Raw genomic sequence first — 24,998 nt, 5'->3', positions numbered from 1 at the left:
ACAGCCCTGGCTTTAGAATGAGACCGGCTAGGAGGCCAGCACCCCGGGCTCCGAGCATCTGGCGCAGAGAGGTGCCTGGAGGTCCATTTACAGCACTACAGGACTTGGCAGTTCTCCCCCATTCTAACTGAAGCGTGACCAACTTCGAGAATGCGCGGAAGTGTTTTCCAATGGAATCTCTCCAAGTACCCAAAGGCAGCAATTAACATCCACGTCACTGCCAGTCGCCCTCGCCCTGCTCCCTACGTCCCTTCACTCCCAGGGGTGGTCGGGAGAGGACATAATCATATTGAGTTGCTACCTCATTCTGAGCACTCTCTCCAAGCATCCTGGTTTATCCATATCCTTCCTAAGCAGTTGTCCCACACTAATACCGTCCGTTGTGGAAAGAGAAGATGATCACCCGATGCGATCAAGACCCTTCGCTTACATTAAAGAGCCCGAGTGGCATGCTTGGTGGCCACGCCATTCTACAGACTGAACTGAAAGTTCTGTGTGGTCAAATCCCTTGGCTGGGATGCGTGGCTTCTAACAGACCGCCGGCAGGTACAGAAATGCAATCAGTACTAATCATGATGAAGTTACTGCTTTAACCCCTCGATACATCTCGGACTTGGGGTAGCACTCGACAGGTGCCCACTGCCCTCGACAGTGTGCCCAGGGGACAAGAGGCAGCTCTGGGAGGCGGGGACCATGCAAAGGCATGACTATACCAGCCGGACTCCAGGTGTCCTCACCAGCCGTGATTCCAGGAATTTCTGCCGCCCTTCGTACCCCACCCAACAACCCTCTCCAGCCCAGAGGGACTTCTTCCTCCATCCCACAGAGTCCCACCTACCGGATGTAGAGTTCAAACCTTCTTCTTCAGGTAAGGTCAGAATGCTAGACTCTCATTAGGAAAAACACATACGTACATTATCTTTGACCTCCCATACCTACAGAAGAAGCCATACTTTTCCATTTTTCATTTAGTTTCAGCCTTTGTGGAACTCCTTTTACATTCTGCACCCCACCCCCGCCAGCTTTGGGGAGTAGGCACCAATAAACAAATAATTACAGGGCAATCACGAACCATGTCTAGCATACATAAAACAGTCAGTTTGGACGTCAGAGGTCAATTTCAAAAGTAGGTGTCTGGCAGGTAGTCAGGACATTAAGGGCTGTTTTTCCTCCTTTGAAAAGCATTATCTTCTAGCACAGTTTCAGTGACATCTTACTGGCACCACTTTAATAAATAAACTGATGACCCAAATTATGGAGACCTTCAACTTTAGCCAACTGCTTTTTGGGACAGAGTTGCCGGGCAAGCCTTGAGGGAGAAGCAGAGCTCCATCAGCCCCACTGCCTGGAGGTGAGCCTGTGGAGAGCCTCTCCCTTGGCCACACGGGCCCAGTGGGTGCCCTTCTGGCCTCACAGCTCCTGGTAGGGCACAGCCACCCTGGCAAAGGACCCTCCATGTAGGGAGCCTGCTGGTGACGGTGCCCTCGGGAGTTGGGGGGGCGGTTCATGAAACCACCTGGGCTGCCATCAGTACTGCAGAACCCCTGGCCCTCTCCATGGCCATGAGCATGGCACTGAACAGGAAGCCCTTTAACAGCACTGAGAGGAGTCCTTGTCACTCTGAGCCTGACCATCCTCTCTCAGTGTCTCTGTCCCTTTGCCTCTAGCAACATTCTGGAGCAAACAGACCTGCTGGGGAACGGAAGCCATGGGGGGTGAGAAGGCCTGGCTCCAAGTCTCTCCTCTATACTCACTCCCTCTCCAGTAGACCCTCACCAGGCTTGACTCATTTTCCCCTGGGCTCCCAACCACACAGCCCTGCCTTGATGGGCCAGATGTGGAGGGACCAGCAATGCCGGGCTTATGAATCTAGAGGCCTGGGGTCAGAGAGAGAGACAGCCGAGGCTCCCGTGGAATGACACTCACAGTGGGGGCTTCCTTCCCTGATGAGGAGGTGAACTTGAGATGTATTTCCGCAACCCACATCCCCACTTTCCTCCACTCTCTCAACCAGGGCTGACGCAGGGACAGTAGAGACAGATCCAAACCAGGCCACCCTTCCTCCCTCCTTCCGGCTCACCCTTCTGCCTCCCAGAGCGCCTATTGGACAGGACGGAACTTTGTATATCTTCCCTCCAGCCCCTCCTGACCAGCCCCACTCTGGGATCAATACCTAATGCTGCATTGAAGATCTTATCTGCGTTTTGCAAGGGTAAAGCAACAAACTTTCCCCCAACGATTAAATCCTTTGATGATCAGCCCAATATTTTTCAGACCACCTCTAACAGCTCTTAGAGAGCAAATGAAATGACTGAGAAAATGGGAAAGCCACCTTCTTTCTTGCCCCTTGGGCACAAAGAATCTCGTGGAAGCTTTTATCAGCCGCTTAGCTCCTACCTGGCCCTCCAAAACGCTACATGCCTCAGTTTCTCTGTCTGAAATGGAGGTGCATCACAGTCCAGCAAGAAGGGAAGGTGGAAAAGGACCATAACAAGGAGGTGCTCAAGAGTTAAAAGTCAGCAAATCCCCTGCTTTACACCACTGCGTTGGGGCACCTGGGGTCTCAGTCGGTTAAGCAACTGCCTTCAGCTCAGGTCATGATCTCCAGGTCCTGGGACTGGGCCCCACATCAGGGTCCCTACCTACTCAGTGGGGAGTCTGCGCTCCCTCTCCCTCCACCACTCCCCCTGCTTGTGCGCTCCTGCTCTCTGTAAATAATATCTTAAAAATAAAAATAAAATAAATAAATAAAAATAAATAAATAAAAATCCTAAAAATAAATAAATAAATAAAAATAAACCGCTGCCTTGCAGCGGGCTTGCGGAGCAGCTGAAAGCAGGGGCTCCGGGTCAAATAAGCAGGGTTTATATGCAACTAGGGACTCTGGGCAGCTGGGTCCACCTCTGACCTTCCTAAAGATTCAACAGTACATGCAGGTGCAGCACGGGGTACAGAATGGCTCAGGAAGCACAGGCTGTTTCCACCAAGAATGTTAACGTGGCCTGGGGAACACAAAACTCACTGTACCAATTACAGATCCCCAGATTCCGCCCCCCTTCAGGATATCTGCCCAGAGTGCTCTCGGAGGACGGCTCCCAGCTGTCCCTTCATTCCAATATGTCCTCAGGGCAAGCCCAAAGTCACATGTGCTTCCCAGGGTGGGCCGCACCCTGTGAGGGATCAACATCAGGGGAAAGGTCAGCCCTATAACCCCGACTGGGGCCAGCCCTAGCTTCAGGATTCCCAGGGCCTCTCAGATCAGCTTCTCCCTCCGCCCATATGCTGGGGACCCAAGACAACCTCTCATCTCCCTCCCCTAGCTAAAAAATCAAAATGAGAAAGGACTTAACCTTGGACACTCTCTCCATGAAAAGGCTAAAAAGCCAGAACCCTACGTCAGAGATCCTGGAGCTTCTCAAGCCCAGCTCCCCCACTCCGCAGAGGACAGACCTGAGGTGTCAGAGTGGGTAGGAAATGTGTCCCGGCCAGGCGTCAGGGAGCAGTAGGCCCTGGAGGGAGGTCTGCTCTAGGCGGAGGGGAGGAAGACTGCACACAGCTGTGGGAGTCCCAAGCTGAACGAACTCCCCCTTGCTTCCATGGGGAGGACGTACATCCTGGGAGGGCTCATTGTCTCCTGTTCCCCTGGACTCTTTCCCAGGGTGCAAGTGAGCTCCAAGTACGAATGTAACATGAGAAGAAAGACGGGCTGTCGCTTCTGTGAACAGGGGTGGGGCGTCGCCACTGTGGCGTGAGAGGGCACTCAGCCCTGACTTCTGGCTCACGGTGGCAAGAGAAGTGGGAGTGGGTTCTGTGAGCCCTGCGGACTGGACTCCCAGACTGCCAGGCCAAACGGCTGCAGCCTTCCCGGATGACGGCGGTCCCAGCTCCAAGGGCACATGGGTGGTTTCCAGAAGGCCTGGGTCCAGGCTGCCCCACAGCGCTGTGCTCAGAGCTGGGTGGGATGGTGCCGGGCAAGCGTGGGGACCGCACTGAGGGTTAATGCTGGGCACCTCCTTAAGAAGAAAGCCGGCAGCCCTGCCAGCGGGAGAGGTGTCCTTAACTTCTGCCACTGCAGCACTTTCTTCTTGATAAGATAATGGGAAACAGGAAGCTGAGGAGGTGAAGGGAAGGTTGGGGCAAGGTGGCTGCCGGAGGATTTTCTTTCTTGTGCTTATCACCTGATTCCAAATGCACATTCCAGCAGGCCACGGATGGGGCCCACTGTTCCATATGTAGGATTTGTGCTTCTGTGGTGACAGGGTGCTCAGTTGTTGTTGTTGGGTTTTTTTTTAATTCTTTCCCCTCCTAAATGCTCTGAACCACTTAAGCACTACCCCAGCATCAGAATCCAGTTCAAATAAAAATGCTCAGGTATTTAGAGGGGCTGGAAAGTGGGGTGGGGTGGGGGAGCTCCTCCCTACACAGAAGGAACACCAGGGAAAAAGTGTCTGTACAGGAGGAAAGAGGAAGCAGGACGTCGGGGCCTTCTTGCTGAAACTTCTTGGCACACCTTACCCCACCACCAGTGGGACCTCCCCCCACCCCTCCCAGGGTTCATCGACATAGGACAGCTCTGAGGGTAGGCGGCCTGTGAGGTCGGACCCAGCCCCACGCTCAGAAAAGCTCCACTCTGAGTTTAACACTTGGCTGTCACCTTGCAACATTTTTTTTTTTTAAGATTTTATTTATTTATTTGACAGAGAGAGAGAGAGAGATCACAAGTAGGCAGAGAGAGAAGGTGAAGCAGGCTCCTCACCGAGCAGAGAGCCCGATGTGGGGCTCCATCCCAGGACCCCGAGATCATGACCCGAGCTGAAGGCAGAGGCCTTAACCCACTGAGCCACCCAGGCGCCCCTCACCTTGCAATTCTTAATAATTTTTTACTAAGAGGCTCCCCACCTTTCCTCTTGTTCTGGCCCCATGAATTATTCAAGTCCTATATCCACGACAGGAGTCCTCCCCCTGGTAACTGGCTGGGGGCAGGACGGAGCACACACAGGGGGCTGCACCCAGCCTCCTTCCTGCCAGTGCTCCCCAGAAGTCCTGATGTGGGAGGGAGAACACTGCTCTAGGCGGAGGGGAGGAGCCACTCTGAGCACTGGGCCAGGAGAGGGACCTCCCTCCACCTCGAGGCAGGAGTCACAGAGGGACCCTGCCCCATCACCACACCCAGGGCCCTAGAGGAAGGGAAGAGGTGCCACCCATAGCCAGAGACCTTTGGGTTAGAAATGTAGGAGAGCTTCCTCCCGCACCGCCTCTGGGGCTACGCCCGGGATGCCCAATACCCTCAGCAGGAACCCGCCTGTGTCTGTTACTAGCCGAATAAAGTGGCATGGAGTCACCAGCCCCGGGGATGGCGGGGGGGGGGGGGGGAAGGGGGGAGATGACACGCCTCCTTCCAGGCACTGCCATGAGGACTGCTTGAGATAACTTCTCAGCCCCTCCCAACACAGGGCCTGACCTGGAGCGGATCAGAAAGCCCTTTATCGGTGGATATTCAAAAAAAGAGCGATAAAGGCTGCTGCCACAAGGCCACTGGGGAATCTTCTGGGAACAGGAATTCCAGCACTGACCACCACAGCCGCACTCAGAGGGGCCTCGCCCACCCTGATAATAAGTAGATGAAAACATACTTTTTTTTTTTTTTTTGAAAACACTCTTCTTAACAAGTCCGTCCCCACGTGGAGACCACAGAGGAGTGGAATTTGAACACAGAAGTCCTAGGGATGAGCCCCTGCTCTGACCTGGGGGGTGTCCCTTACCCCCTCGAAGCTTCCATCACCTCAGGCCCAACACTGCCAAGACACTGAAAACAATAATGATAAGAGCTAAACCCAGGAGCCGCTGCCGTGGGCGGGCACTAGACCTCCGAACAACCTTACGGGAAGTACGCCTCTTATCCCCCTGTCACAGATGCATAAACTGAGAGCCACAAGATAAAGACGTTAAGGGATTCTCCCGAAGTCGCGGGGCTGCTGTGAAGATTAGATCAGATAATGCGCAGGGAAGCAGGGCTGGGACAGCCCCCGCCCCCCATAAGGATGATGGCGGAGATGGCCGAGAATAATCGGGAACTGACCCTCTCTGCCCACCCCCTCCCTTTGCTCTCTGGATCTCAGGGTGCTGAGCCACTCATTAGACAAAGCAATCATTACCCCTGTAAGCTCTTCTTTTCTTCCCTCTCCTTGCCTTACTCCTCATCCTCTACCCTCCCCATCCCTTCCCAACACCCGTACACAGTCGATGCTCCAGTTTCCCACCCAGCTTTCCATTCTCCCCTCAGAGGACGCTGTTGATGGATGCCCAGGAAGCCAGACGGCCAGGCACACTCAGGACAGCCCCTCCTCCTTCTCCCCCCACCGCCTTCCTCTTTCGCTCAGCCTGCCTGCTCCCACCAGGAGAGACATATAGTCAGAGCTCGGTAACTGCTTCTAATCACAGGTGACAGCAAGAATGTAAACAACACAAGAAACATCTAAATGCAATCCAAGTGGCAAGGAAATACCGCTCACTCTGGCTCCTCTCAAGAACGCTGCTTCCTGCCTCCTCCCTTTCGAGGCTCTGCTCATTAGCACCCGGTTCATAGGAGCCCCAGAAACCAGGAGCTTCCGGAGAACAGGAGATGGAACGCCAAGTCTTCACCTTGGACTCTACTACCTCTGGGAGGATTTTCTAGATTCGTCCAATTTTCTGTTTAAAGCAATAATTTCAACATGTTCCTTTCTTGGGGAGGGGAGGTATGGAGGTCAGAAACCCCTCCGACAATCTGTTCAAAGCGAGAATGTCTCCCAAGGACAGCACAAACTTAATACATTTTGTGCATCATTTCAGGGGTTCACAGACCCCCAAGTTGAGACCTATTTTCTAAAATAGGTGGGTAGGACAGGAAGAACACAGGAGAAAAAAGGAGTAAGTGTGGAGCCTTCTAAACATTCCAGACGTGTACACAGGTGCTGCCGAGTCTACAAGCCCCATACACATCGAATAAACCTACAACAAGGGCATTATTTTTTTTCTTTTCTCGCTCTTCAGACTGACAGTGTGCTTCTAAACCACCTCCTTCAATGCAAACTGAAAGGTCAGCTGAGTAATTGCCATGAATAATTTCCACTTGGATCGCTGAGTGCTCAAGCTAAGACTAAGAAAGCCAGGATCAGAAAGGGACATCGGAACATGGGTTGGGCGTGGCTGATTTTTTAACTGTCAGAGGGTCTGGACTCTTTGTGCTGTGGTGACCCCCCATGATGAATACAGATGTTCAACAGCTGCGCAGATAACCAGCAGAAGGGGCCACCTTCTTCTGCAGGGGCTCTTACCTCTGTGCCTGTTGGTCGTCTTATCAAACATCAGCATTGCGTCCTCCACCTGCAAAACAAACCAAAGGGAGGCTGCTTTAGGAATTTTGAAGAGACATACGAAATGCTATAGGCTGCTGGGGGAGGGTGGTTTCTATGGTCAAAGTCATGGGTACTCATGAAAATTTATTTGAAAACAAAGAAAAAAAAAATCACCGTCTTTCTGCCTAGAACAACTGCAGTTAACAACTGATATACTTCCCTTTAGTTTTGGCCTTAAAAAAGAAAAAAACCTTATGCCTATTTTAATATAGCTTAAATCATATTGTATCTGGAATCCCCCCCCCTTTTTATATGATATTACAATACTGCAGGGGCACCCGGGTGGCTCAGTCTGTTAAGCGTCTGCCTTTGGCTCAGGTCATGATCCCAGAGTCCTGGAATCACATCCTGCATTGGGATCCCTGCACTACAGGGAGCCTGCTTCTCCCTCTGCCTCCCTCTCTCTCTCTGTCTCTCATGAATAAATAAAATTATTAAAAAAAAAATACTACAATACTGCAAATAATTCCCAAATGACGATGTCATGAATATTATATATATAACATATATATTATATTTATATTTTATATTTATTTATATTTTATATTTATAAATATATTTTATATTTTACATTTATATCCGATTTCTCCATATATATATATATATATATATATAGTCTGTTTTTTCCCCTATTTTAAACTATGGTTAAAAACATAATTAAAAAAAATTTTAAATTATGGCTAAAAACACATAACATAAAAATTGCCACCCTCCCCGTCCTTTCCTGTATAGTTCAGCGGTCCTAAGTACATTCACAGTGTTCAACTACCATCCCACCATTCATGTCTGGAACCCTTTTCATCTCGTACAACTGAAACTCTACCCTATCAAAAATAATACTCCCCCATCCCCTTCACCCCCCCAGTCCCCGGCACCCACCATCCCATCTGCTGTCTCTATGACTGTGACTGAGGTCTCCCCATCCCCCAGGGCAGACATTCCAAGACCCCCCATGGTTGCCTGAAATTGCGGAGAGTACTCAAGGAGAGTACTCAACCCGAGACACACCCTGTTCCTTCTTGGACACACACACCTATGCTAAAGTTTAATTTGTAAACTGGGCACAGTAGGAGATTTGACAGTAGCAAGGCATAATAAAACAGAATAGTTACAACAATCTGCTGTAATACAAGTTATGTGAATGTGGTCTTCCCCACATATCTGGTTGTAACGTTACTGATGAAGAGAGATGATAAAATGCTTAAGTGATGAGAAGACGTGAGGTGAATGACTCAGGGAAGTGACACAGCCTTGGGCTGCTATAGGCCGTCTGAGAATCCACCGGAAGGAGGAGGGTCACCAGCATTAGGACCGCGGTGGACCACGGGGAACTGAAGCCATGAATGGGGGGAAGGGGGCCTATGGGATTTCATAGAAGTAGAATCACACAGTGTCTGTCTTTCTGTGACCAGCTTGTTCTACTCAGCATCATGTCCTCGAGGTTCATCCATATTCCACTGCACGTATAGACCACGTTTCGCTTACTCATTCATCCGGCGGAGGATACGCAGTTTGAGCTGTGGTGAATAAACATGAAAGTGCACATATCTCCTTGCGTCCCTGTTTTCGATTCTTTTGTGTATGAGACTGCTAGATCACATGATAACTCTACTTTTAATTTTTGGAGGAACTGCCGTTCTGTTTTCCACAGTGGCTGCACCATTTACATTCCCACCCAGAGTGCACAAAGGTTCCGATTTCTCCGCATCCTGGCCAACACTTGTTATTTTCGGGTTTTTTTTTTTTTTGATAGTAGTCATCCTAGCGGGTGTGAGCTATTGTGAATACGATGGACTGCTGCATACTATTACTTACTTGGTTATCCTTCTGTGGATATTTAAACTTTTTCCAGTTCTACACAATGGAAATTTAATGTCTTGATTGCTATGGGCTGAACTGTGCCCACCACCCCTCAAACGTGGATGTTGGAGTCTTAATCCCTAGTATCTCAGAATGTGATTGTATTTGGAAATAGGATCTTTAAAGAGGTTACGGAGTTAAAATGAGGTCACTAGAATGGGCCCTGATCCAGTTCTGACTGGGGTCCTTATACACAGAGGGACTCTGGATCCGGTCAGGTATAGAGGGAAGACCATGTGAGGAGACAGGGAGAAGGTGGCTGCAAACGAAGGAGACAGAGTTCAGAAGAAACCAACCCTGCTCATCTTGGACTCACAGTGTCCACAAGAGCGAACAAATAAATTCCTGTTGTTTGACCATCCAGTCTGTGGTCCTTGGTTAGGGCTCCCTCAGAAGAATACCGCACTCCTGCTAGGACCTTTGCAAACAGATCAAAGAGGAGAAAGCACCAAAGTCATCCTCCATCTCTTTTCCTCTTTCTCCCTCAGTCTTTCTAGGCATCCTGCAACCCTTCTGGATATTTCTAGCAATAAGATTTCAGGACCTACATTCAATTTCTAGGCAGATCTCAAGAACGTCACTATTACTGAACCTGAGTTGGCTTTGAATTCCACTCCTTGTACTTAGGATCCAATTCTTTATTCTTCAACAGAATACCCATCTTTTGTACAGGTATTGTCCCAGCCAGTCAGCTACTCATCTGGGGATGGTACTCGGTTTGGCCAGGTGAGAGCCGGGTCTCTTCATTCATTCTGTGCCCAAGATTGTGGATAAAACTACAACTCAACCCATGTGGTCCTGGACAAAGCCGCTAGCCAAAGGGCTCTGAGCTTGGAGCAATTTCAGTGGTCTGTGTGTGTGTGTGTGCACGCGCGCACCCTGTGGTTGGGAGGGACTGAGCACTGTTCATTGGAGCTCAAAGGTTCACAAAAATGAGTTTGGGGGCTTGCGCTAAGCCAGCTGAGAAATGGAATCATAGGCTATTCATTCTTCACTCCTCCCAGACTACAATCTCTGATGGAGGGGAAGACACTGGGCAAAGGCAATAAAACCAGGTTTAAAATGCTGCCTCCAGACAAATCAAATCTATTTTTCTAGATGCTATCAAATAGAACAGGGGGAAAGCAAAGTCAAGGTAAGAACGGAAGAGGGGGTAGGCAAGCCAGACGCAAACCTAGGGACTGGCCTAGCTTAAAAAATCCCTTCCGGAGTCAGGCCCCCCCCCCGGTTGCTAAGCAACCGAGTCTGAACAAACAGGCTCCCGGGGCCTTCCCCTTCTGGTCCCCATTTCTAAAGTCAGTGACTGGGAGGAAAATGGCCTTGCATGGTGACTGCTTCGCCAGCAGGGAGCTCCTCTCTCTCGGCCGGGTACCAGGCTGAGGGGAGGAGGTAGGGTGGAGATGGGGTGCCTTCACCAGACCCTTCTGCAGCCAGGCAGGCTCCATGGTTCCCCACCCCCGCCCCCGCCCAGGCACCTGCAGAGGCCACACACACCACAGCCGTCTGCGTGCACCACTCAAGCAAAACCAGCAGAAGATCAACTAGTTTGTTTGCACACAGAGCAGTCACACTCGAGCATATGGTCCCGCACACTCAGACCCCAGGGCCTCGATAAGAATTCCAATGCCTGCGGTGTGGGTGGGTGCGTGTCGCACAGGTAAACGTGACATCTGTTTCACACCCATCTCCACATTTTCTAAGACGTTTGCCAAGTGCTTATTTAAAAATGCCTAACAGTAAGGAAAACAGCCTCCCTTCTGTGTTGGCCATGTTTTGGTATTGAAACCCAGATCTCCTTAGTTAATAAATATTTTGAATTAAAAAAAAAAAAGTATATTCAATGCTCCCCCCCACCCCCACCCCTCAAGAGGGTGTAATTGGCTCCGTCTTTTCCTTCCAAAGTTTGGATGTTTTTCGCAGCTACACTCCCAACATTCGTTCCATCCTGGGGAGTGAGGGGGAGGATCTGTGTATGTTTTTTAGGGCAACCATTGTCGTCAAGAATAGAGCTCTTTCCTCTCCAGTCCAGTCGCACAATGGGACTCGCAGAGACCTCCTGAATAGATAAAATGTCAGGGCAAAAGAAAAATTCTATTAACACTTTACAAAATAAAACATCTGAGAAATAGCTAGAGAGGAAAGAGAAAGAAAAAAAAATCAATATGGATAAGACCGGTGCTGGGGTGGGTGGGGAGGGGGTTGGTGGAGAAAAACTTTTCTGCGATTGCAAAACACTTATTAATTCAGAGAAGCCATCAATGCAATGGAAATCTGGCAGAACAGCAAGAGCTGAAACTGGGAGAATTTGAATATACAAAGACTGAATAGAATGAAAAACACGGCCTCGCATACGGGGCTGTTTCTCACGGTTCCCTGTGAATCAAACAGAAGCAGCCTGTCTACAGCATGGGGGGAGCGAGGAGCAGTCAAGGTAACCCACATTTAATCCTAGGGAGAGCAGACTGATGACTGTGTCTGTCTGTCTGTCTGTCTGTCTCTCTCTCTCACACACACACACACCCAGGTAGATTGGTTGGCTGTTCGGAGTCATCAAGTTCAATGTGAACCCCAGACCTCATTTGGGGATGCTAGGTAGGACACAAAGAGTTGGGGGCTGGACAGAAGGATTTTTCTGACCTCAAGTAGGAAACACCATTAACTCTTGTTAGATGTCTCCTCAAGACCAGCACTGGTATTTATTTTGTGTTGACAGTGCCCCTTCCCAGGCTTATGTACTTTCTTGTACCAGAGGCGGGGGTCCATCTAGCGGTCTTGGCGCGGGGGTGTCCCTGGAGGCATCAAGAAGGAGAGGAGATATCTGAACCTCATCATACTTTGTCTCACATCCTGGCATGCACTCAGTCTGTTTTGAGAGAAGGAGCTCACTCCAACTTTGAGAAACATACCTTTTAATAACTTAGGGCGGGTTCAAACACCACCTGGCATCTTGGTGGTACATCCCGGTGAATGAAAAGGCAAGGTAAAGTAACTTTGAAATAAGATGGTTGGGGATGCCCTCCTGTGTGCGTCAGCACCAGTGAGTCCTGAATATGTGTTTCTGCCTATCGCCGGGTTCAGACCGTACTGTACCCTCCTCAGAGGTGTGTACCATGCACACAGCCCATCTGAGAGTCACAAAGCTACGCCATCAGCCTCTCTGGCCCATGGGGGTGGGGGCAGGGCTTCTCAAACTTTATCCACGTCAGAACCACCTGGCTTGTCCGAGTCTCCTAGACCTCACCCCTATAGCGTCTGAGGTTATGGTACTGACATTTCCAAAGAGCTCCTGGGGAGCACTTATGCAGCAGCCGGCCTGGGGCCCCCACTTTCTATGAGAACAAAGGTTGGAGGCACCGGACATGGCTGCTTCTTGCTCTTTTTGCACACATCAGTGCTCTCAGTACATGAACTCAAATTTCTCCTCCAGAAGCAGCTGACACACTTTGGCGTGGCAAAAGTCCTCCCTTCTTTGTCCCTGTCTCTCATCCATTTATATCCTAAGACCCTGAAAATAATGACAGTAGAACCTATGATGCACAAGATGACAAGAAGAGGGACATCTTCGTGACAACTGAGCTGTCCCTGCAGCCAGTGTAAGAAAAATGTGGATGCTACCAGGGTGACAGAAACTTTCTTTCTAACAGATAAACTCCAGCTATGATCTACGCCATCCAGCCAACTTGATCTTGATTAGAAAACTGAGCTAATGTTAACTTTATTTACTTTCATGTGATATATATTTACTGAGCATTCACTATTTGCAGAGAATCAGCCTAAGTACAAATAAGAGGCATGTTATACCAATCCCTGGTAGACTGTTGGCAATAATGGCCCCACACCCTTTATTCTGTAATTTTGCGGGTCCTCTGCCCAAAGAGGCAGAGTCTGTCTCTCCAACCCATGTATCCGAACTTGACTTCTCATGGTCAACAAAATGAGGGAGGCATGCCTGTTTTGGGTCAGCCCTTAAGAGGGTTTTTGTGTTTCTGCTTGTTTTCTCTTATACTTTTGCCATCACCAAGATTGGGCATGCCCAGGCTAGCCAGCTAGAGGATGACAGGCATGTGGAGCTGGGCCAAGTCCCCTCTGCTGCCGCAGCCGAGGATAGCCTAGATGAGCAGATAGTTAGTCAATCCCAAAACACGCAGGTGAGCCCAGCCAAGATCACCAGAACCACTCCCAGCGGACTCAACACAGGTGAAATAAACAGCTATTGTCTGCCGCTGAGGTTTTGTGGTTGTTTGTTACACAGCATTCTTGTGGCAATAGGTAACTTGTACATGATCCCTGTGTTTTGTTTTGTTTTTAAAGATTTTAATCTACTGGAAGATACTCAGCAGTCTCAAAGAATACTAGACAATGAACAAAAGCAAGAAAAGAATTGGAACCAGGTAAAATGTGGGACATGGGCTGAGCCTGAAACTGTCAAGATACAGACTTTGAGTGGACTACAGGTATTATTGTGGGAAGGACTGCTTCGAAATCTCACCCCAGCAGCCAGGTTGGAGACAGGGATCCTAGGAGCGCCAGGAGAAATTGGCAACATGTTCCTCACTAAGTGAGCACCATGAAAATCGGCAGTAATTAGCACTCAAGCCAGTGGGTGATGCCTCTCTAATCCTAATTCATTTAATGAATGAGCGAACCCTCTTTATAATGAGTCAAAAGGTTCATTGTGAGCCAGGCATTCTTGCTGGGTGAATTTAGAAGTAGCCATTTGGTACTGACCCTATCCAGAGGTGGGATTTCAGCCAGCCCAACTCATGTGATGCCTGAGGAGGAAACCTTTCAGGTCACAAAGCAAAGAAGCTCCTAGAAAGAGAGGTCAAAAATTCGGCTGGTCAACTCCATTGGCTGAAAGTTGGGAGTCCAGAGTGTGCCCTCAGACCGCTGTTTCTTCTGCCTGCAGTTCCGGCTCCCCAAGGACACAGCAGGGGAGTGATGCTGATTTGGGGACACAGAGAACTTGTCCCCAGGAGGAATCTACAGGGAACTGAGTTACTGGTACTAACTCCACAGGAGCTGGGAGGCAGTGGAGTGCGGCAGGCAGCGTTGCACAGAGTATGGGTAGGATCCAGGTTCTAATCCAGCTCCACTGGGATCTTATGGAGGACAAGCCACCTCCCTTCTCTGTCCTTAGTTTCTCGTCTGTAAAAGGAGGAAACGATGAGATGGCCACCTAAGCTCTACTGGTGAAGACTAAGCCCAGACCACTAACAGAGACCACAGAGCCTGCCAGGACAACATCTACAAGCATCAAATTCGCCACTGGTCTTTCACAAACTCTGTTTGGTCAGGATGTTCCAGAGCTTTGCTGTGGCCAACACACGCTGAGAAACTTCCCACTCCTCTTGGGATCCAAATACGTACACCCACATGCCATACATAACAAGAATAAAGCAGGAAATAGCACTTCAAATGATCCTTAAATTATCTGGTCAGACACAGGAGGGAGAGGAAAGGGAAAAAAAAGAAACCCAGCTCTTCATACTCCCCCAGAACAAATGCCCTTGAATTTCGCTTCCTGCTCCCCCTCAAACACTTCAAGAGTTAGTTTAAATAAACGCCCATAAATGCGATACCGTGATACTGTAGTGCGTAGGGCTTAACGGACCTTATTATGCTCTATAAACTCAAGGCACTAAAGTCACAAGAGTGGAGGCTCATGGAGGAGTCGGGACTGCACAGGACAGAGGAGCTGGAGACCGAGGCTGCCCTACCCAGGACCGTTTCAAGACATGGGGTGGAAATGCTCTCTCCTTCCCCTCCAGCCTGCCGGACAGAAGCTGCTCCTGTCCCCAAGCTCGGCCGTGGCATCTCCGTTTATTGCAATGAGACTTTTCGGTATGCTCCACAGCCTTGCCAAGAGGGAGGCTGGTCTGCCTTTAATCACTGCCCAAAAGAAAGGTGGGAAGAGGAAGAGGAAGCAGGCTGGAGGATCCCATTAGTTTATGCTGATTTTTTAACTTCGACTGATCCCCAGGATCACCTGAAGAACTTTTAAAGCCCGGGCTGCTGAGGCCACAGCCCGACCTGTTCAGCTGGAACTCTGGAAGGGGGAGCCTGGCAGAGGAGTGTTCAAAGCTCCCTAGGGGTCAGGGGCAGCAAAAGCTGAATGGCTAAAGACAGCTGAGGGGTGTGTGTGTGTGTGTGTGTGTGTGTGAGTCAGTCAGTCACAGAGCAAGCTGGCAGCAGAGGTGGAAGGGGCGGAGGGATCCCAGAAATAAACCTCAAGAAAAAGGGGCACCAAATAGGGCTTGAGCTGCCTGTAGATTGGACGTCTACCCTCTGCCAGAAAAGCCCAGGGCGGGCTGCTCCTTTGTCACAGGCTACTTTTGGGGAGCTCTCCCTGCTTTGTCTTGGTCTTAGGACAAGAGAGTCAGAGCTCCATCCTAGAAGCAGCTCGGCTTAGCCAAAAACAGAAAAGAGGGCTTGAGAAAAACTAATGACACCAGTGCTCCTCTCCCATCGTCACCAAGATTTCCAGCAACACTCTTACTGCTTTGGTCTTCACAACAATCCCTGGAAACAGGGACTAGTACGCATCCCTGTTTCCCTGGCTGTCCCCAAGCTACCGGGGGCTGGGCCCAGGACTCAGCTGCGGGGCTCAGAAGTCTCAAGCACACCAGGCCTCTGCCTACCTGCCCCTCTCAGATTCTTGTCACCACCTTGCTGCAGACACGCAGGCTTCTCGGCCACGGCCCCCCCGGACCTCTGTGCATCTTCCCCCGCTGGGACTGCTGCCATCGAGGAACTCGGGGCTTTGTATCCGCGGCCCCTCTGCTCGTTTCCCTTCATTCCAAGGGTCCAAAAATTCTACGTTGCATTCTCCTGAAACAGTTTAACTCATGCCTACCCTTTTAACCGACTAACAAGAGAAAGAGTCTGCTGATAAGTCATCTAAACTTTTCTTTTGGAGTCAAATACACAAAACATAACATTTGCCATTTCAACCATTGTTTTACTGGTACCCAGTTCAGTGCCTTAAGTACATTTCCTCAACTCTTCCTAGAGGATTCCCAAGTATGGCCAGAAATTTCCATCCCCATTGGCAAGACTCTTCTTTACCAGCCCTTGCACTTCTTTCTATTCTTGTGGGCTCAGTCCATTTTCCCACTTACTAGCAAACGAAACACACCCCAATGTGGATCTGACAGCAGTTACGAATTTAACAAACGGACACTTGCCCCTGGGAACAGAAGAGTGTGGGTTCTCTCAGCAGCTCCCTCCTGGGCGCTAGGCATTTTCTTTACCTGAAGGCAAAGCCTCCTGCTCAGAGGTTCTCACGGCACAAGCTAACCGCGGACGCTAGGTTCCGAAATGCCTCTCTTCCACCGTCGCCCAAGAAACAACGATTATTGTAATAGCTACCATTAATGGCGCTTCACAGGCAAAGGCAAAGCTCATTTAATTATCAAAATAGCTCAGAAGGAGATATTATCACACCCATTACGCAGCTGAGGAAGTCATGCTTAGGTGACCTGCCGAGGATCACACCAGCAGTAACCAGTATGGAAACCAGAAGCATCCCTGCATCTTCCCGCTGGTGTCCTTTAATGCTGTTCTAGCTTTTGAGTCCCTAGGGCCCAGGGTAGTGTCACGGGCGTCTGAAGAACATACAAACACCGCCTCAAAGCTCTACCAGAAAACTAAGAGAACGGATGAGGTGAACCAGGAAGACAGACATGTGTTTCCTCACAAGACCTTGGAAGAGGGGTGTGCGCTGCGGGAAAAGACCGAAGAGGGGCCTCTCCCTTTCAGGCGGGCAAACGCAGAAAAGCCCACAGATCACCGGGCTGTTCCACGGTCACATTGAGTAAGCTGGTGGCAGAGCTGGAAGTGGACCTCCAGAGAGGTCCTGGAACCCTAGTTTGGGGATCAGCCCCCGTGAGTCTCTGGAGTCCCTAACGTGCAGGATGCTGCCATCAAGACAGACGCTGTCACTGCCCTACCCCCCGGCTACCTCCTTGCAGAGCCGGCTCGGTGGGCACTAACCCCCCTGTGCTCACACACGCACGCACCCATGTCTGTGTGTTTTCCCTCTGCCAACGGGCTACACCAAGGGACAGCCACTCACAGAACCAGCATGTCCTTGGGAGAGCAGTCCCAGGAGGCCCCCTCTCAAAATCGAGCAGGGCAATCAAGAGCCTGTGTGAATCGTGGTTGGGGTGGGGGCTCCGTTTGGGGGGAGGTGAAGCACCCACCCTGGAGGAGGGTGTTGCAGGAGGCTCTCGTGGGGGGATCCAAGCCAGGGCTCAAGACAGGAGGTGGCGAAGGAAGGGAGGCAGTGGGAGAGGGATACCAAGAGAGAGCTGAAGGAGAAGCAGTTGGTTCCGGCAGGCGTGACAGCTGTCACACGGAAATGGCATCTGGCCTAACGGCCTCTTGTGAGAGGTGCCTTCGAGTGGCGGTTGCTGCGCTCTGGAAATGCACGGCCTGTTTACAGCACGGGCTGTGCGTGCGTGCAAGTGTGCACTGTGAGGGGAGGGGAGAGACAGGCAGGCTGCCTAATGCTCCTGTCTCCCCACTCCAGCCTCTCCCCATCAGGCCTCACCTACCGTGAAAAAGGCCCAAACCTGCCAGCTCCAGAGGAGACAGGCAAATCATTAGTGGAGCACTGATGTGCCGTAACACTCTCTTGCATTCCCATTAAACAAATACTAAACTGCTAATTGCCAAAATAGATCTCCACGACTCTGACCGAACAGGGGAAGGGTTTATAATTACCAAGTGTGAAAATGCACAGCCTGTAAATAACCACCTCATCTGTCCTAATATGGGCTGATATTGATGGGCATGAAATAAACATCAGGACCAAATGGAAAAATCAGCCACATCTCCTGTGGCCAATGTAATCTCGAATGGTGACAAGCGTAGCTGCAGTTGTACGCTTGGGAAGAAGGGGAAAAAGAAGTTTTGCAGGCTTGGAAAGCCTAGGTCCCAAACCTGCTTTCAGTCCCTTGGGTCATGTGCATCTCCTTTCTGCCTGGAAAACAGGGTGGGTAAATGGCATGGTTCGATGATGAGACGGAGGGCCTGTGTGTACTCAGGAAAGGCCAGAGTCTGGGCAGGAAACCTGAGTGCATGACGCTCTAGGACAGGGCTTCAGAGGCCCTCGGCCTGTCCCCTTTAACAGAATGGCCGGCAAGGATGGAGGATGAGGGAGAGGGAGAGGTTTGCCAAGATGACACATTTATTCATTAAGCTACTATCTCCTAAGGCTCTACTGGTCTGCCCAGCACAGAGCTGCAGAGGATGGATGAAAAGAATGTGGGTTTAGAGTGACCCTTGGCCTTTGAGACAGCCCATGCCACAGTGTCTCCTCTCCCCCACGGCCCCCTGCCATTGGCACAGGAGGCAGATGGGACCAGCAGATTCCAGAGTCCCACCTCTCTCCCTGACTGTAGCCGATGGGCCAGAGGTCACAAGGATGTCGCTATGGGGTCCTGAAGCTCAGGCCCTTCTTCTCTACCAGCCTGTGATTCTGAGAAATTCCGCCAGCCTCGCAGAGACTGTTGGTAACTGGGGGGAGCTTCCATCCCTCTCAGAAACACAGACTTGGGAGTTGGAAGCGACCCAGAGGTCACCTCTCCACTTCCCGCCCAGTGTAGGAATCCCTTCCCCAAGGCTCTTTTGAACCCTTTTTGGAGCTTCAAAGGCTCGAGCTTCTCTGCCCTGCCCCGCCCCCTCGGCCGCCTGCTCAGGCCCGAATTCAGAGCAGTGGCACTCAGATGCCTGAAATAGCAGCTCCCTCTGATCTGAAGCCCAATTTCGGCAGGCGGCAGAGTCCTGTGAACCGCATGGCACCAGGCACCTCAACCAAAGCACCAAGGACCACCCACCCCAAAGCCTCCTAAGGGGGCTGCGGGATCTGAGGAAGCCGCTGCTCCTTCCCACTGAGGGGCCTGAGAGCCCGTCTCCTTGGTCCCCCCCGGGGTCCCTGAAGTCACCCCCAGGACCAGCCCTGACCCAAAGACTTAACGAAATATAAACAAATTAAGGAAAGTCTGCACCACATACTGTTTTTAAAGGAATCCTACTTCATTACTTTTAAGTTCCCAAAGTGTCTTCCAACCATGGCTGAACCTGCGCCGCCAAGAACAAAGTTCACGCGCGGTAAAGGACTACAGGATTCAGTTACTTGGTGAAGTTACTTCTCGTTCAGAGAAGATCATAAAATCTCTGAGCTGGAAAACCCCCCAAACAGAGAGGAGCCCGGCCCGAGCTGGAGTGGTGGAGCAGAAGGAGCCTGGTGTGGCATCCCAAGTCGTGAGTTCAAATCCCACCCCCACCGTTTCCGCCTATGCACATTCTCAGGCAAGGCTTTCCAGGGCAGCTCAGTTTCCTTGTCAGTAAAAAGGGGGATGATCGTTATTAACCCTCTGCCTAGCTTGGAAAGTAGAAATTGTTCATGTAATATATAAGAAAGCTCTCGGTCAGTGGTAAATGACTGTCCTTTACTATTGCCAATATGCAGCATACACCAGTGCCCCACAAAGTTCCGTCAGTTGAGGACTGCATAACGGGAAAACAGACTTTGCACCGACGACCACAAGCTCCGATTTAGAGAGATGAGTACAGACGCGTGAGGTTTACCCTCGTAAGGGCACCTTGCTTTATGTACTGTGCTGTAATGAGTCGTCTGCAAATAAAGCATATTTTAGAGAACGAGGGGGAACGGAAGAGCGAGCCGTGGTGCATGTGACAATGAAGAACTCCTGGAAATAAAAAGAAACAAGCGACTGGGACGCAGCTTGGATGGATCTCAAGGGAATTATGCTGACTGAAAAAAGTCAATCTCAAAGGCTTATTCCATACCGTGGGATTCCATTTCTGTAACGTTTGCGAAATGACAAAATTATAGGGATGGAGAACAGAGTGGTGGTTGCCAGGGTTAGGGTGCAGGAATTTCTTCATGGTGATGGGACACTTCTGCACCCTGATTATGGGGACAGTCACTCCAATCCACACATGCAATGGAATTCCAAAGAACTGTGCCTGTGCGCACGCAGGCCCGGCCCCCCAACCCCAGCGCGCGCGCGCGCGCACACACACACACACACACACACACACACAGGAGTGGCTATTAAAACTGATGATGTACCAGCATCATTTCCTGGTTTTAACAATGTGCTATGGTTACAGGAGATATTATCATCGTGGGAAGCTGTGTGAAGGGTGCACAAGGGCTCTTTGTACTATTTTTAATATAACTTTCTGTGAGTCCTACACTATTTAAAAATAAAAATTTATAATAATAATTTTTTAAAAACCACAAGGGGGCTCATTATTTCAAGAAATTCACTAGTAGATCAGTTTATAAGGCAAATAACGATGCCCTAATTTCTCTTCATTTGGATAAAGTAGGCATACATTAAGGTATACTTATCGTAGGGAGATGGATCTTAACCTGTATCTTGTACTTGGCCCTGGAAAAAGGACTCTGAAATATTATTTTGTCACATGGGCATCTGTACGGGCAGTCCCCACTGCCCCCGTCTCATCACCATCCCTGTGCCCAGCAAACCTGCAGCGCCTACTAGAGTAACTAATAAAAAAATGAATGTACAGGGACACCTGGGCGGCTCAGTCAATTGAGGGTCAGCCTTTGGCTCAGGTCATGACCCCAGGGTCCTGGAATCGAGCCTCGCATCAGGCTCCCTGCTCAGTGGAGAACCTGCTTCTCCCTCCCCCTCCACCTGCCTTCCTCCTGCTTGTGCTCTCTGACAAATAAATAAATGAAATCTTTAAAGAGGGGGGGGGGGACTCTAAGTGCTTCCTGATTGAGTTTCAGAAAGATTTTGCAGGATAAAGGAAAAAACTTCAGACAGAAAAGAGTCTCATGTCTAGTGGTTTCCAAAGTTTCTTTTTTTAAGCCATCAAGAGCCTCTCTTTCATTTTTGAAACACAGATATTATGGGTCTTGGGGTTTTTGTGGGAATGTAGTTATCAACACTCCCCATAACTGTAAACTGAAGCTGTTGGCGGCAGGAGGTGACCAGGGACCGAGTGAGTTGGGGTACGTTGTCTAAAATGGGCACACCCGACATTTTAGTCAGCAGACACACTGTCTGGGATGAGGTAACCATGATGTCTGACAGATTTTCTTTCTTTCCTTTTTTTAAGGTCCTGCTAGATTTTTTTCAACTACATGCACACCTCATCTTACAGGCGGTTCACTTTATTGTACTTCGTAGATATTACGATTTTTACAAATTGGTTTGTGGCAACCCTGTGTACAGCAAGTCTACTGGTGCCGTTTTCCCAACAGCATTTGCTCATTTCGTGTGTCTGCATGATGTTTTGGTAATTCTCACGATATTTCAAACTTTCCCATTATTCTCATATTTGTTAGGGTGAGATCTGTGATCCGTGGACTAGGACTCGTCAGGAGCTCAGATGGTGGTGAGCATGTCTTAGCTCGTACTTCTAATTATTATATTCTTATATTTTATAAATTTCATTTACCCATTAAATGGTAAATACATTTACTTATTTATTAAACACATTTAACTTATTAACTTACTATGTACATTTTACATATTTGTATCATTTATATGTTTTGAATAGAAAAGTAATTTTTTTAAGTGAGGTATGTACGGTGTTTGTTTGGACATAACGTACCGTACTCTTAAAGACTGCAGGATAGCATAGTATAGTGTAAGCGTAACTTTCATAAGCATCAGAAAACCCAAAAATTCCTTTGACTTGCTTTCCTGAGACCCGCCACATCTCCAAAGTGCGCCCATCATGAGGTGAACCTGGGGACCCCACATTCCTGCCGCTGACCCCTTCTGGCCCGTTCCCAACGTCCAAGGGATAACTCAGATCTCTGCAAATGAGTATGGACAGAAAAACCAACCCTCCCACTTAATCCCTGAGCCGTACAGCTCCTTAAAGGGTAAAAAAGAAGGGAGGGTGAAAACCCTCATCTACCCTTAACAAAAAGAAAAAAAAACGTACCAATTCAAGCTGCTTCAAGACCCAACAAGCATTTTTTTCTTTCATTTATTTCTACATCAACACTCTGAAGGATAAAGATCTTTCTCATTTCAAGAGCTGTCAATTTGCTTTAGTGCCACATGTGTTTCAGCTGTTTGACGTAAAGAGGAATTACAAAGCCGGCAAACGAAATAATGCGCTGCAATCTAACATATTTTGGCAATTCAAATTGGGACCAGGGAAAAAGGAAATAAAACAGGGATGACAGGCCGCACAGCACACCTGGGCTGGGCCCCGCCGGCCCACCCAGCCGCTTCCCTCTGCTCGATAACTTTGTGATTTGATGAAGTCTTTAGTTCGCGGCTGCAAACTGTACTATTTGCTGCACCCTTAATTCCTCAAATCATTTATACGTGTTGCACAACTCATACAATATTTTGCTTTCTGAAGCAGAAAAAAACCTCTTTGCTGCTTGGAAACTGTCAGGTGCTGTTACTTTAAATACCCCTGTGAAAGAGCACAGAAGCCGGCAGCCCGTTCCTAGATTTACTGCCCTTCCCCGTATAAATGAACAAAGACAAATGCTTGCCACAAGCCAGACTGTGAGAAAGCCTTACCCCATCAGGCCCAAGGGGTCCATTACAAGGAACTTAATAAATAAAAGGAAGCCTTAATCTCCTCTTGCGGTCCTCCTCTGCCAATGAGGACGCCCCATGAAGATTTTTTGGTTAATTCATTTATACTTCTTTTTGTTTTTAATTAAATTGCTCCTCAAACTGCTCAGATCTGTAATTTTCCCCCCACTTTAGCTCAGGGCTGGGGATTTTTGAGAGAGTGATGGGAATTTCCACAGCCAGGATTGCCTCAGCAGACCTCAGGTGCTCTGTGACACTCCGGAACCTACCCTTGACCATGCTGTAGGAGAACCACAGGGGCTGCTCAGAGGCTGTGAGAGCCCAGGGGACTGGACTCCTTCGAGCTCCTAGAGTAAAAGGATCACCCCGCCCCCCCCCCAACACTACCAATTTTAAATCAAATAGTCGATGGAGGGGTGGACCTGTGGTCCTGTCTTTAGCAGAATCCCATCTGACTCAAGGTCCTTTCTTGTGCCAACGATGCAGGTACCCACAAACAGTGTCTACTGAGGTGCCATAACCTGGATCCCAGTGCGGCTGCTGAGACAGATGCCCCTTGGCAAAAGGGAAAGGCCAAAAGCTCTGGGATTCTAATTAGGGGTTAGATTCTGGCGCCAATACTCACTGGCTGTGTGACCTTGTGCAGGTTTCTCAACCTTTCTGTGCCTGTGTCTTCACCTCTAAGTTGTTACCTACGTCAGAATGCCATTAGGAGCATTAAGAGAAGTTCGCTCACGTGTAGCCTTCTGGCACACATGAAGAGCTAACAGCTGTCCTCGGTCACTGTCACCTGAGTGAGCAGGTCAGGAGAAGATGGCTAGTGTTGCTCATTGTACCTCAGGGCCTTCCTAGTCCAACTGTTAGGCTGCTGATGCCAAGTGAAATCAGAAACCACGGAGAGGGTGGCTTTTCCTGAGGAACAGGACCAAGGATAAAATGATGTACTTGATCCGGTACGGATCTCTACTATCTGTCCAGCCCTCCCTCCAATGGGGGCTCGGAAGTGTGGAAAACCAGCTAAGAGAGAGACACACAGGCCTCGGCAAGCACGTGTATGCACGGCTGCCGCTACTCACAACCACGTCCTCACAGACGCTCTTCAGCTCCTAAGTTCTGGGGTGAGGAAATGAACCCCAAAGGTCGCTTGCCCTGTCCCTGAGGGGCCGCCTCTGCCAGACGACACCACACGACAAGACCCAAATGAGGAAGACCCAGCTCTGGCCCTGAGGTCCAGCAGGGTAGACAGTCACTCTTGGGTTGGTGACAATGCTCCAGGGCACAGCCCCCTACAGGACGCACACAGACACTCTGTAGTCTTCAATCATTCATTCCTGGTCTCTGGGGCTCAGGAAACTTGAAGTATAAATGACACTAACTTAGCAAGAGGAGACAGACAGTTTGTTGCGGTGGGAGGGTCTTCTAAAGAAAGAGCCGCCAAGTCTGGAGGGACAGAGAAGCCCAGGCGGCCGTCAGGGTGGGGCTGGCTTTTCAGAAGGAGCCAGAGGAGAAGCGCCTGGGTGGCTCAGTGGGTTAAGCCTCTGCCTTTGGTTCAGGTCATGATCTCGGGGTCCTGGGATCGAGCCCCGCATTAGGCTCTCTGCTCAGCGGGAAGACTGCTTCCCTGCCTCTCTGCCTACTTGTGATCTCTGTCTGTCAAATAAATAAATAAAACCTTAAAAAAAAAAGAGCCAGAGGACCCAGAAGGGAGTCAGAGTGCCCACAGACAGTCCTTGCCAAAATCAAGCTCCCCGAATGGACTGCGGGGAGACCCGATGGTGCCAGCTGAGGCTCAAGGGTCAGGGGCTTTACCCTCTGCTGCCTCCATTTACACAAGGGGTCGGGGCAGAGCCTGTGGCCGGCAGATGGCATCGCCCCAGGAAATGGCATCACGATGAACAACAGAGCAAGGTGGGAAGGAATCTGCCTCCTCAAGCCAACGCCAGACCCAAGGAGCATCCCTTGGGGAATAAATGGGGGCATTCTGAGCTGATGGCCCTGGAGCTCCATGGCCTGGAACGTCGAGGAGCTCCCATGTCCTGCAAGCCCCATCTCAGGCCTTCGCTAGGGAGCGAGAACACTTCTAGCTCAATAAGCCTCTCCCCTGACTCAGAGCATGTAGGGGTGGGGTGGCCAGAGCGACTCCATTTATTTGAGTGAGTCGGTC

The 24,998-nt window shown here is 49.9% G+C and overlaps 1 protein-coding gene across 5 annotated transcripts in view; it reads right to left on the bottom strand.

The window, feature by feature from the left end:
- Window positions 1-24,998, bottom strand: part of MSI2 (musashi RNA binding protein 2) — a 386,294-nt gene that overhangs the window by 132,093 nt on the left and 229,203 nt on the right. For all 5 annotated transcript variants that reach the window (XM_045070323.1, XM_045070322.1, XM_045070325.1 and 2 more), the window contains exon 7: window positions 7,317-7,365. In XM_045070323.1, coding sequence (XP_044926258.1) covers window positions 7,317-7,365 — 49 coding nt within the window. The remainder of the gene's footprint in view (window positions 1-7,316; window positions 7,366-24,998) is intronic.

Source organism: Mustela putorius, unplaced genomic scaffold (genome assembly GCF_011764305.1).
Source record: "Mustela putorius furo isolate JIRA1106 unplaced genomic scaffold, ASM1176430v1.1 tig00003962_pilon_pilon_pilon, whole genome shotgun sequence".
Taxonomy (NCBI): domain Eukaryota; kingdom Metazoa; phylum Chordata; class Mammalia; order Carnivora; family Mustelidae; genus Mustela; species Mustela putorius.
The sequence above is the reverse complement of the archived record's forward strand: the minus strand, read 5'-3'. Positions and strand labels throughout refer to the sequence as shown.